Raw genomic sequence first — 13,530 nt, forward strand, 5'->3', positions numbered from 1 at the left:
AATTTGTGCTGACAGTCATTCAGAAATTTAAATTTCTCCTGTAATAGACTTCATCATCAATAGCATTGATGCCACAAGGCTAGGTCAAGACTTGAGTTTAACAACTGTTCTTTGTCTCAACTGGATTTCCACTTTTGCATATGACATGCAGTCCTCTTTAACCCATGAGGTGCTGCGGATATAAGGCAAAAGCTCCATAATAATACAATTATCAATTATGTAACATGATATCTTCTTCAGATAGTTGTTCCATTTACTGTCATCTGGCCGTGTTCTGCAGTGCTGATTTTGCGTGTTCCAGTAAAGGCATTCTATAATAGTTTCTACTGAGATGTATGCTGCAGCTTGATGTGAATTGTGGCTCTAGTTATTTTCTTTGTATTTCTCTTTGTCCCTTGTAGGCTTATCTAGATGAGTCTCATTCCAGGTTTGTCTCCTCCAATGGTGTTGATGGCTGTACTAGTTTTACCTTGACAATAACTTACTAAACTGTAGAGATGTTTCTCAAGACATTTATATTGTATTAACCTGTTGGTTGGCACACTTGATCTGCGCTAGTTTGCGTTGTGTCTTGGTTTTGAGGTGATTTGCATCTTCTCTTGACAAACAAAAGCAGAATTTGCTACTGTGGGCAACCTCACAGTTAGAACTGCCTAGGGACAGTTCTTGCCTATATTGGCTAGCATGCTGATACTGCAAGTTTACTAATTTCCAGATGAATGTTGAAATTCATTAAATGTTTGGGGTTTACATTTTGAATAATGTTCTTAAATTTCTCAAAGAAAGTAGCAATATTTACTTGCAGCAATTCTGAAATAAAATCAGTTGAGATACTGCAAGAAAGATTTCATTTCATTTTGAAGTAAGAAAATACTCTTCATTCTTTAAGTTTTCTTCACTGTTAGGCTGCCTCAGACATCTCTTGCAAACAGATTGCTAATGCAGAAGTGTTTGCTGAGGAAATACTACTGCCTGCCTGGGTTTGTTTCTTTTTTTTCCTTTCTGCTTTGAATGCTTGTTTTGCCTGTGTGGGACTTCTAGGGGTAAGAGTGAGGGATGTCTTCTGAAGGCACTGTGATATTGGAGGAGTGTGGGGAATGGCACTTTTTTTGTCTGTGTCTCAGCTCCAAGAATCTGTCTAATCTAACCAGGGACTGCCATTCCTGTACCACAGCTAATGCGGTGGTTTGATGGGGTAACACCATGACAGCAAAACTCCTACACAGCAGTTGCCTGAAGACCTGCTGCAGAGCTTTAGAAAGCAAAGGCTTAGAAATAGGTCAACAGCAAAGCTCCAGTGGAACTGTAATAAATATAACTGGCTCTGGCTGCAAGTGAACCTTTCCAGTTATCTTGCAATTGTGCACATCAAGTTGCTGTGTATTTTTAAGTGTGCATTCTTTGTCTTGATACCTGATTATCATGATTTGATTGTTGTTTGCTTACTGTTTTGAATTTCCATGCCCCAGTAATTTTTCTTTTCCTATATGTGCTCACTCATCTCTCTCCATCCATTCAATTTACTTCTCATCATTCCCTTTGCATTTCCTCCACCAACACGATGTAGAATTGCTTAAGGCGTTAAGTATCAACAAAATCACTTCAGGAAGTGCACTTTGTTCCTCTGTGTCAGGCTTCCCCAGTGTAAGTTTTCTGTCTGAAACATTGTATCTATTCTGCCTCTTAACTGAGATGGATACCTTAGATAAACTTGGGAGCAAAGTTTAAGACTTTTTTATGGCAAACATCTAAATACTAATTTATGTTTTAATTCTTGGTTCTAGCTTGTTTACTCCTGGATTCCTGAAGCTGTGTTTTCTAATCTGCTTGTTTATTTCACCTTTTGCTATTTTAAAGCTTTCTTACAGTTGGATAAAAAAGAGCAAAAACTAACCATCGATCAGCCATCTAAAGGAATAAGGAAAAATTACTCTTTCACAAATGAAGAAGTAAGACAGATTGATCGGGAAAACCAGAGGTTGCTGAAAGAGCTGTCCAGACAGTCTGCAAGGCCAAGGAGAAGCAGCACGCTGAAGAAGGTGTCTGTAACACCACCTAGATTGTACCACAGTGCCCTCAACAGGCAAAAAGAGCAGCAGAGGATTGAAAGAGAAAACCTGGTAAGTTTTCAGTGTGGATGTGGATCAGTAAATTGAGAAGGACTATCTCTTGTCAGATGAGCTGTTGCTAAATACTTAGAACATTGATGAGGCAGCCCATGGACATTTACTGCAATAAGTCTTCAATAAATTTCCCTTACTGTGGTGTTGGAACAATTGTTCATATGGGTGAGTTTCTTGGATTTTTGGGAGAAAGGTGGGAGTAATGATGGGTTTTTTTCAGATGGAAGTAGATTTCAGTTTTTATGCATTTGCTCTGCTTTGGTATCGTTTAATTTTAGAGGAACAACTGTTACTCTTAACCACTCAAAACACTGGAGAGCGGTCTGACTGTTCATTCTGCTTCATCATGACTACTAGTTTCTCAAAAACAGGCTTGCATAAAATAAAACAATCAATATGACAGCATCAAACTCATTATATTTGAAATACAGAGGATACAAAGTCAATGTCACTTCTGGTTTTTGACTCATAGCTATCTCTGTCTTTGAATATTTGTTGCACTCTGATTGCCACAGTGTTATGGCAATTACAATAGCTTACTTTACTGGAAAACAAAAATTCAGACACATTTGTAGGGATATTGCCAGAGTTCTCAAATAATAGAAGTAAAACTGGTTTGAATAAGTATATTACAATTCAATTAGTAATTGAATTGTAATACATACATGTAATAGCATTTTCTTACCTCTTATGTATTTATCAGTGTGTTTGAAAAAAACCATACAATTATTGTTAAAATAATCGGAAAATGTATACTGGAAGTTATTTATTACTTTTTACCTTCTGTGTAAGTATAGGTTGCAATTTCCTTTTCTATACACAGAAAGATACAGATTCAACATGGAAAAAGTGTGATTACCATATTTGGGAAAATCTGTTGGGTTTTCATTCTTCCAGCTTTCATACATCTGGGTTGTTAAAACTTTGCAAATTAGGAAACTTTCTTCCCAGCTCCACTAGACTGCAGTTCACATTATACATTAAAGTCTGAAAGAATTTAGCACAAGATTTTGTTATAGATGTGTGATACTTGTCATTGGCTGGGAAAGAAATGTGTTTGGGTCAGTAGGAGGGTGTTGATGGTGTTTATTTCAAATGTTGAAAACAGGTATTGCTCTACCACATGAGCCTTGTTAATATGTTCTTAGGTGTTGGGGAGGAAGTGCTGTGCCACAGTGTCTTGGGATATAACAGTTATATGCTGTACTGCATAACAATTGATGATTACAGTAAATGAACGTATAGGATATTTTTTAAAATACACTTCTTTTTACTCAAAGCCACAACCCCTTTCTCTTATGATATATTGCAATGTTGGTTCAAGACTGTCTTGCCTTTGCAACTTTTGGATCAAAAATGCAGTAGACTTAAACACATAGTCATTTCACATATTGCTGCTTTGGTACATGTTAGAGATGAATGGTGGTTGCATGAAGTCTAAGAAATAGTGTTGTTCATTTACTTGCTCATTTCTGGTTTAGTTGTTGTCAGCAATGTGAGTGGACATGTTTGATATGAGAATTAATGTTAGGACATTGTGTTAGTTTAGACTATAAAAGCATTTGGTTTATTCTTTTCCCCAAACTCAGGATGATATATTCTGTACTTCTTCCTGGATCAGTGATTCATCAGTGCAGCTCTTCCATTTTGTTTAACTTTGCTATCTTTTTTTAGATTTTTTTAAATGTTTTTATTATGTTTGAAGTATATGTACCCCTAGAGCATCACAGTTTTAACATACTGATTTTTGTAGCACAACCTTTTGAGATTAGAGGTGTGACATACTTTTCTCTGAGACTGTAAATGAATGGGCAGCCCTACCCTGCTCATTGATTTTGGGTTTTTTTCTTTATATTGATAAAAGTATGTGCTTTATGAACCTGTTTTCTTCTGGTCAGCAGCTTTCCTCACCTTCATAAATTTAAAGAGGTGGAATTCTGTGGAACTTTCTTATCAATCTTTTTTCTCTTACTTCTTGGGAATCTTTTTTTTTTCATACAAGGCCTGAGGGTACTGCTTAGGGGATATGGTGTTTGATACACCTTTGTGAAATGTTTGTTGGAGAAGGATGCAGAGTTTTGTAAATAATTCAGAAATAGAAATCTACAACAGTAGTCTTTGCAGGGGATTAAAGAGTTTTGATGCAGAGATACTTTTTTTTGCTGGTGTTGGCTCAGCTTTTATAATTTCTTGTCGTGAGGTTAACAACTTGGCTATGGAAAATGTTCATTTGGTCCACCAGAACATTCTTGGAGTAATGCCTGTAGTTACAGTTATCAGAAAGATTGATTTCTCTTGCAGGCATTTAGTATCAGAGATGATGCAGGAAAGTAAGTAAAATTTTAGGGAATTAGAGAGGAATCCGAGTGCTTTTGTGCTCCCTAGTTTTGTGAAAGGGTGCCAAGAGGTGCAGGAAATACATGTTGTTCCCAAAGACTGTGTTAGAAGGAGCAATGGCGGAGTAGAAAGATGCATTGCTCCGATGAAAAGTAGTTTTAAAGTACTGATTAGCAATTTATGGAAAAAGCACAATTAAAAAAAGCAAAACAGATGACTGCTAAAATTAATGCCAGAATTTTGTAATTGCTGCTTTTGACTGTGCTTTCATAAATGGAACCTACTTTTGGTTGCTTTTCAGAGCTAGCAAGATCAGAGTGTGTCTTTTGCCAATAGAGGATGCTGTTGATTCAGAAAACATTCTACTCTTGTGTTTGAAAATAATTTCAATCCCTCTTCAGTGGAAAGGAACTTAACTGTGACTGATGCATTACTTTGTTCCCATGTCTGCATATATGTGTGTCTATTTGTATTGATACAGTAATCATTTTCACCAGTGTAAATAAAATAATGAACTCAATAGACTATATGCCATTGAAACTTTTAGTGGTTTTTATTGGTTTATTACTAGTGTAGTGCCTGGAATATACAGGTAAGTGTTTGGGGTCCTTGAAATACTGATTTGCAGTAATCACATCATTCTTCAGTCACTTCATCAGAACTTATTCATATCTCTGTGTTTTCTGGTGGGTTTTTCATAATTTTTATTAATTCTGACTAGGATTTAGCTGTTGGATGATCTCAGTGAGCTAAGCTGCTATGTTCAGTCAAGTTCCTAGGGAATGGTGACCTTTTGAGTTCACATTGGAATTTTGTTGGAAGATCTCAGCAGCTCTGGTAGGGGCAGTTCTCAAACCTTAGCTCAGGAGGGATAAGGGTGTTCCTTTTTTGTGGATATTTGATCTTTCCACACATTTCTTCACATTCTTCCTATACCTCATGCTGTTATGGCTCACTGCACATGAGACTCCATGTTCTTCATTCCCTCACATCTTATTCCCACAAAATGTACCCTCAGTCCTAATAGATCCAGCTCTGATTCCAGTTCCAGTATAATGACCCTTCCACACAAATTTAAACAAAAATCACTTATTGTGTTTCTCTGCAAGGGCTTTCTCTTTTCACTTACTGGGTGTCCTGATCCTCTATGCTGCAGATTTATTATTGCTTCTGGCCACCGCTTGTTGCAGTCAGTGGCCTCTACCAGCAGAAGGATTCTTCAGGGAGACTTTCCCTTCTCATGCAGTCAGAGCTGGCTTTGTCCTGCTGGAAATTCTGAATCTCCTTCAGAAATATATTTATTGTACTGCCACAAATGAGTATGTATTTATTTGTGTCCATTTGATTTAATGGTGCAGATGTGCTGTCGTGGTTGGGTGGGGAGTAAAGGGCCAGGGAGAGACAGTGCTTTTGGCCATCCCCCTACCTGGCTGACACCATGTACAGAGAATATTCCTTTGATTCTGTGCTGCACCATGCCTGCCCTGCCAACTGTGTCGTGCTGCAACAAGGGAAATAATTTCTCAGCATGGAAAGAAGTAGGAGAAGGGCCACTGGTTCATCAAGGTTGCACCTGAGCACATTGTACTTTCCTCCCTAGAAGTATTCCATACTGCTTTTTCTCTGCCTTCCCTTTTTCCTGTCCCCAGGGACTATCCCCAGAGTTAGAAAGCATCACCAGGCCTTGGACCCTGCTCAATATACATGGTTGTGGAAAGAATACCAAGTTTGTTCAGTCTCACTGATCTCAGTCAGGAGGAGAAAACTGTGCAGAATGCAGTTGTGAAAGACAGTGTTGCCTCATGTGTGGTCTTAGGAACTCAGAAATAATCATGTTGTATTGATGACTCCTCAGAAACTCAAGCACACAGAATTTTATATGATATTTTCACTTACGGAGTTCAAAGATGCCGTATGCCAAGCCAAAAGACAAAATGTTGGTCGTTCCTGAGATTAAAAAATGCAATGCCAAAAGGTTTCCATGGCCTTGTCATAGCAGGAAGCCGTCAGGCTGTGGGATCGGCACACAGATGTGCATGGCTAAAATATTCTAGAGTACAGTACAAATATAGTATAATTCTGTGATGATAGTATTTAGGCTATATGCTCTTTGTGGTCAGATTTTTATGGTCTTCATATTCCTGACCCAGACTAGCACTGCCATGGTAATTATAATAAAGACTGACTAAGTGGCATGTTCAAGGAAAATTCTGAACACTTTGCAGAGTGCTTAATTTTGTGGGATTTTCTTTTCTGTACTCTTAACCTACTTTCCTTGTGGTGTTGCCAGCCACACGTAAACTTGATAGCTGTTCAGTTAAAAAGACTTTTCTGTAAATTGAGCACCTTTAAGAGTTGTCTGACTGTTAAGAGTTTGTCAGGTTAGAGCTAGTTAATACAACTGGCAATTAAAGAACATTGCAAATACTTTTATTGATAAGAACAGAAAACTGTCCTTGAATGCAGTTATCTGTTTCCCCCTAGACTCTGCAAAGGGACAGTGTGATCACTAACATCAGTGACATTAGAGGAGGTGTAATATAAATAAATTTGAACAGCTGTCAAGGCACTCTGGTCAGCTGATTAGGATTCACAGGAGGTGAAACTGAAGCCTTCACACTTTTAAAAAGAAAAGTAAACTAAGGAAAAGTAAAATTTTTAACCTTCTCTCTGAACTCAGTTAAGAGTGTTACATTTTCAGTGCTTTTTGCCTTCCTTTTTCAACATAGCTGCAGAAGAGTCTGTAATAATTATGCTTGGGGTTTTGTTTTTATTTTAGACAGAACTTTAGAATTACCTTCAGTACTCTCCTGATGTGTCCATAATTGAATTAGCAGATTTTCCTTTGACTCACTGTATAGCAGCAGTTTTTCAATTGTGTTGGGTTTCTTTGTTCCCAAATTGTTGGCATTTCTGACATTTCCATCACTGACAATATGTATTTTAGTATCTTTGTAGATACTAATCTGTGTCCAGATGCCTAGATTTATAAAGGCTTATCCCATTCCTAGAAGGTAATCATACCTTCTATTAAATATTCTATATGATATATATATTATATAAAATTCTGTGACTTTTCTGTTTTTAATATTCTACTTTTACTGTAAACTCAGTATTAAAGTAAAAGAAGATGGAGGAAATATAAGCCAGGGAAGTCTTTTGACAAGATGAGAGGTCATCAGTGATGCAATACTATGTATGTTTTGAGCTTGGATCAAGAGCTCTGAGCATCTACAATGTAATTTAGAGCAACTAATAACATTCTTGCTGTTAGTGTCTGTTCCTCTTTTCTTTTTGTTCCATAAAATTTGATTTGGAACATATATTTGGTTCTAAACACCTGAGTTATGTTCTGTAATCTGATTCTTTGATTGTTGAGATCAATGATGAAATTCCTATTTACTTCAGTGATGCAGGATTAAGGCTCCAGAGATTTGGTACTTCAGGAGAACAAGGGAAGTGTCAGCTTTCTTCAATTTGTTTCTCAAAAGGAGAACATAAAGAATTACTAGCTTTGTATATATGGCTGAAAAACAACATTTGCTCAAGGTACTCCTCAGATAAGAACCTCAAGATTGTAGGGTTGGTATAAAACCATAAGAACCAGACAAGTTCCAGGTTACAGATTCAGTAGGTCAGGGCTGCCGTTTCAGTGTGCCGATGCATCCATTTCTGCCTGCAGCAGGCTGTTTTCCAAACAGCAAAATTCACAACTGAAAATAGCATGGACGTTAACGTGCCCTTGGTACAATTCACAGCAGAAGGCAAGGGAACCACAGGAGCTCTTTTCTCATTCTGTAGAAAAGCTTTCCTTCCGACACTGCTGCACCACAGAATCTGTAGCTGCTTTTTCTGTAGCTCATTTTTTTCCCCCTTTATTAATGGCAACTCAATACTTTTCAAAATACAGGCATAAAAGCAAAAGCAGACAATTTTATTTAAACTAGAATTAAGTAGGCATATATATATATATATATATATATATATGTATATATAAAAACCAGTGTATTCAGAATCAAGCTTGAAATTACTGCTGTGTTAAGGTATGCAAATTCTGTGAGGCTGTTACAATTGAGTGCAGACTTGAAACATGCTCGTCTCTCACAGGAAAGTCACTTCTACAGTTTACCTGATCTATTTGTGATGGAACTGATTGTATTGAGAGCTTCCATTTTTAATACTGAAGGTAAAATAAGTGATCTCTGCAAGTCTAAACATATATAGCTGTATGAGGAGATGTGGATGAAGTTGTGAGAAAAATGCTGGCTATAACTTTTAGAGACAAGTCTACCATTTCATGTTCTGTAACTGGCTTTAGTGAAGAGCTATTTCTAGCTGAAGTCCTTCCTTTGACTTTTGCTTACTTAGGTATTCCTGCTTACCATGAACTGGCTGGCACTTGATGCTAGCACTTGTGACATGTTACATCTGAGCCAAAGTCACTTGTCCTTTCTCTCTTGTGCACTCTGTGCAGTTTCCAGTGCCCATGCATAAACTACCAAGAGTTTGTAGATTCCTATTATAGTTGGACAATGACAACTGGCATCCTGTTGAATACTATCCTATTTCCTAAGTCACTTCTTGTAAATTTTTTTCTTATTAAAAAGAAAAAAAATCAGTACATGATTAAGTGTGCAGTTTAATGGTGATAGTTTCTTGACCATACAAGTATATATCTAGACAATGCATCTTATAAAGAGAGTTACCTTTAGTACTTTGGAGACTTTGTGTCAGCACTGTTTGCATTCTCTTGTTGATAGGATGCATGTCACAACCCAGACCAGCAAAGGCTGTGTCATTGCCTAATGTTTGCAAGCCATCAAATGAATTGAAATTACTTAAAAGAGGAAATAAATAGATCTATGTGAGACAATCACTAAAGGTGCAATATATTAAAAATGTGAAGTTGTTAATTGGAAGTTGCATGTAGCTGGGTATTTCCCAATTTGTCCTCTTATCAGGTCCTTTCTTTAGATTATTGGAATGTCTTAAACAATAAGTTCTGTTTCAAGTAGAAATAATTATGCAGAATAGGAAATTGTATCTTTCAAATACTGTGTGAGTAGTTACTCCAATACATCACTTGCCACATGATTTCCAGGGCTAATTTCAACAAGAGGAAATTATGTCTGTATAAATAATTTCAAATAGAATCTCTTAAAATTAGATTATGGATAAAATGAAGTCTTGTAGATGTTTGTGCTTTCCTTTTGAAATTAGTTTCACACAACTGGGGTCAGTAATCCTGTCTGGGCTTCATATAAAGCAATGTAAAATGGTCTGTTTGCAAAGCAAAGATTTAAAAAGAAATCCAAACTTCTCATTCTTCTAGAAATTTAGAAGGGAGGAATAACCAAAGGCAGGATTAGAATAGTGGAGCCCATTTCTTCACTACCTTTGGTGATAGTCACCAAATAGACTTATTGTTTCATATCACCATGGAGCACAGAGAGCTGTGAGGTACTAAAGATGTACTCAGAGTAGGACTGATGATGTGCAAGGGATAGTTACAATTTGTGTCATAACACTGAGAAAAGAACTGAATACCTGAGTAGCCTATGTTGGTCACCAGTGGAGGAGCTCCTGTTGTGTACTGCTAAAAATTTTGGGGCTTTTTGCTGTTCAAATAAAAGTCAATTTGTGACTGTTTGTTTTACAGCATCTTGTTCATTCTTTCTCTTTATTGATGACATTTTTCTCCAATATTAAGGCTTTCCTAAAAAGACTGGAAGCAGTGAAACCAACAGCTGGTATGAAGCGTTCTGAACAACTGAGGGACTATCACCGCCAGATGAGCTACCTGAGTTCTTCACCTTCTCTAAGAAGGGCTAGATCTCCTTTCAGCCAGCTTAGTCCTCCAAGTAAGTACTTTGAAGTTGCAGATTATTGCATTTCTTTGCAATATCTTTTTGTAATTCAGAATTGTGAAATACTTACTTGTTAAGAATAGCAAATATGATCTTTGTCATCTTTAGATTGATTGATTGTTTATCAAATGGAAGTCATCAAAATTATTTTTCTAGTCATCAAGTGATTACTATATGCATTGCTTTGTTGCCATCCTAAATTTCTAATAAATTATCTCGTCAATACTCTTTTCAAGAAGAAAAGAATACCTGTAGTAAAGTGTTGCTCATTTTGCCAGTACCCTTTATTGAAAGAAGAAGGAGGGAAAAACAAACCCAACCAAAAACCCCAAAATAACATCAATGAATGTTCAAATTCTCATTCAGAAAATTTAGATCTACTGATAGTAGCCTTGTTTTTCTCAGAAATCCAGTGTGTGAGATGGGAAGTAGACAGTGTGTCTCAGTAGAACCATATGTTTCAGGTTTAAGAACCAAAGGCTTGAATTTTTTTCCTGATCATTTGTAAACAACTCATCATCAACTCTTTTGCAGTTGTATTCAATTTCCTGTGATTGGGTTTGGTTTATTTGGTTTATTCTGAGAGCTAGGGTAATGAGTGTTGCAGTACTAACATAGCATGAAGTTTTCTGTTGTGTTGAGCATTAGCATTCTCCCTTTGTGTGTTTGTGTGTTAACAGGAGGAACTTCAAGATCATCCACTGTACAAAGTGCACTGAGCCAGAGGAATGAAAAGCCCACGTCTGATTCAGCCAGTGGGGCATTACAGAGACCTAAATCTACTAATGTTTGTACTGCTTGGTTATAATTGTGTTCTTTGCCTTGTGTACTGAGATGATACTCAAACTTCTATTTTTAGTGCTTTTGTAAATTCTATGTGCAAAAATATTTTCTGCATTGTTCAGTGAATAAACTGCATTGCATTTAGAGTAATTGCTTGTAAAATGGTCTTAAAATGGTATAAAACACTTCTGTCAGTGTTTTCCGTGACAGGAAGAACTTACGAAAGAGAAGGAGGTATTTAAATGGACACATTAAATAGAAATGTAACTGTTGGTCTCAGATCATAAGTGGAATTTGTATCCATAACATGGAAGGACAAAATTGCTGCACTAGAGGTGCAAAATGTAAATAAAATTTTTAAAATATTAATAATACTTTAAAATAATGCATTACACTTATAAGCATATGCTTAATTCCTGGATTGTCCTTGCTTTACATCCTGGCTTTATGTAAGAGCCTTCTGAATTTTGTGGGTCATGTTCTTGTGACTGAAAGAATCTTTAACAGCAGTATGAAGAGGTAAAAAGCAGATTGTGTATTCCTCTGTAGTGAGCTAGAATACTGAGGTGCAGAAGATGATGTTTTGCCACTGTTAAATGTTCAGCACCTGGAGTGTGTTTGGTATGCAAGGCTGTGTCTCTTCCAGATCCAAAGGATTTTGGAAGTTGTACTGGACTTTGGAAGACATACTGGGATCTTTAAGTAGGAAAGAAACATCTGATATTATCTGAACAATGGTAAAGACTGAAGTAAAAAGCAGTTTCAGATTTAGTGTAAACAAGTAAGTTCTGGTTACTTCTCAAACTAGAGAATACTGTTAAGTAAGGGAAATAGTTCATGGCCCTGCTTTGCAGATGTGTGCTCTTCTCAGAGCAGAGATGTAAACTTGAGCTGCAGGAAATGTCTTGAACATTGATTTTGAGTGACTACTAACCAGGATTTAGGGGGAAAAAAGACAATAGAAAACAAAGTGTTGTTACTTTTCTTGACCTGTTTTAAATGTCATGTTCATATCTAATATTTGTAGTAATGTCAGATAAGCTCCAATAGCAACATCCATTTACGAGAGGAGTAAAATTTAATGGTATTGGTAATCACAATAGTAGGTGGTGTGGTTATTTCTATACATAAAGGCAGACTTTCAGTGAGCTTGTTTTGTACGACTGTAGCCTTATAAAGAGTACAAATTGTGATGCCACTATCTGTGGATATTGCTGAAACTTCGCTTGCTTCCCCAGCTCCTTCCCAGGAAGGAAATTGCTGTATTATGGATAACGAAAAAAAGCTGTATTTGGTAATGCTGGGTCTTTGACATGAAAAGTGCATTATTCTTTGCTAGTACTTGCATGAGGGCTTAGGCTTTCAGGTATTCTGCATTGTAACACACTTTTTAGTTGGTTCTTGTGATAGTTGGGCAGAGCTTCACTTGGTGACCCGCAGATCAAATTTAGCTGTTTGACAATACTTGGAACTTTTAACTTTAAGCAGCATTGTGGCAAACAGATTTGTATTGCAATTACTATTCATGGTTAAGAACTGTTAACAATTTCTTTGTATAGTGCTGCTGTATTTATTTCTATTATTGTGCTAATGAAAATTATTCTCTATTTAAAGATTTTTGTCCTTCAATGTGAATATCGGAGAAACCGTTTAAATACTTCTGAATGTTCATATTATAATTTTTTTCTGTGAAGAAACTCACACAATGGATTACTTTTAATTGCTTCATCTTATTTAACTTTGGTATGAAAGTGTCAATTTTGTATGTCATTTGTAAATCATAAGAAATAAAATATTTAACATGAATTGTCTTTGCAGTGGCTTCTTGTTGATGTTTATAATTGGTATTAAGGTGCAAAAAAGGCTGAATAGCTTAGTAAGTAGAAAAAACAGAACAATGCAGGTAGTCCATTGTTCAAGTGTTAGATATAAGGGAATAATGGTTTTGTCATTGGCTTTAGTTTGCCTGTGAGCAGCTCTTGCAAAGGTACAAAAGAAGTATTATCAATTGACTGTGACAATGGGAGTTCAAGTAGAAATTGCAGACCATCTGCAAAGTCTTCTAATTTCCAACCTCTCAGAGCTGATGGCTGCATTTTAGGTTACAATTTCAGCAACTGTTGTGCTGAGTGACACTGACTCAGGGCAGAGCTGCTTTCAGAAGAATGATTAATTCTCTGACAGTTTTGAATTCTGACCACAGGTATCTTTATGGAGAATACTGCCTGCAATCTCCCACACTGTGCGTTGGCTTTTAAGCAGAAACAAGTCATTTACCTGTGTTTCCCATATGCTTTATTTCATGTACTTTCTCTTACCCCCACGGCATTTTCCAGCATTGATACTCCTTACTCTCTTTTTAAATAGTCCTTAGTCTCTCTATTTGCCTTTTTCTCTGGGATGTAACTTCTTTCACTTAC

The 13,530-nt window shown here is 36.7% G+C and overlaps 1 protein-coding gene across 1 annotated transcript in view; it reads left to right on the top strand.

The window, feature by feature from the left end:
• CFAP97 (cilia and flagella associated protein 97) overlaps positions 1-12,913 on the top strand; it is a 28,940-nt gene extending 16,027 nt beyond the window's left edge. The window contains exons 4-6 of the mRNA XM_030948033.1: positions 1,858-2,120; positions 10,171-10,321; positions 11,008-12,913. Of these exons, the coding sequence (XP_030803893.1) occupies positions 1,858-2,120; positions 10,171-10,321; positions 11,008-11,135 (542 nt within the window). The 3' untranslated portion in view covers positions 11,136-12,913. The remainder of the gene's footprint in view (positions 1-1,857; positions 2,121-10,170; positions 10,322-11,007) is intronic.
• The last annotated feature ends 617 nt before the right edge of the window (positions 12,914-13,530 follow it).

The sequence above is a fragment of the Camarhynchus parvulus genome, chromosome 4, assembly GCF_901933205.1.
Source record: "Camarhynchus parvulus chromosome 4, STF_HiC, whole genome shotgun sequence".
Lineage (NCBI taxonomy): Eukaryota > Metazoa > Chordata > Aves > Passeriformes > Thraupidae > Camarhynchus > Camarhynchus parvulus.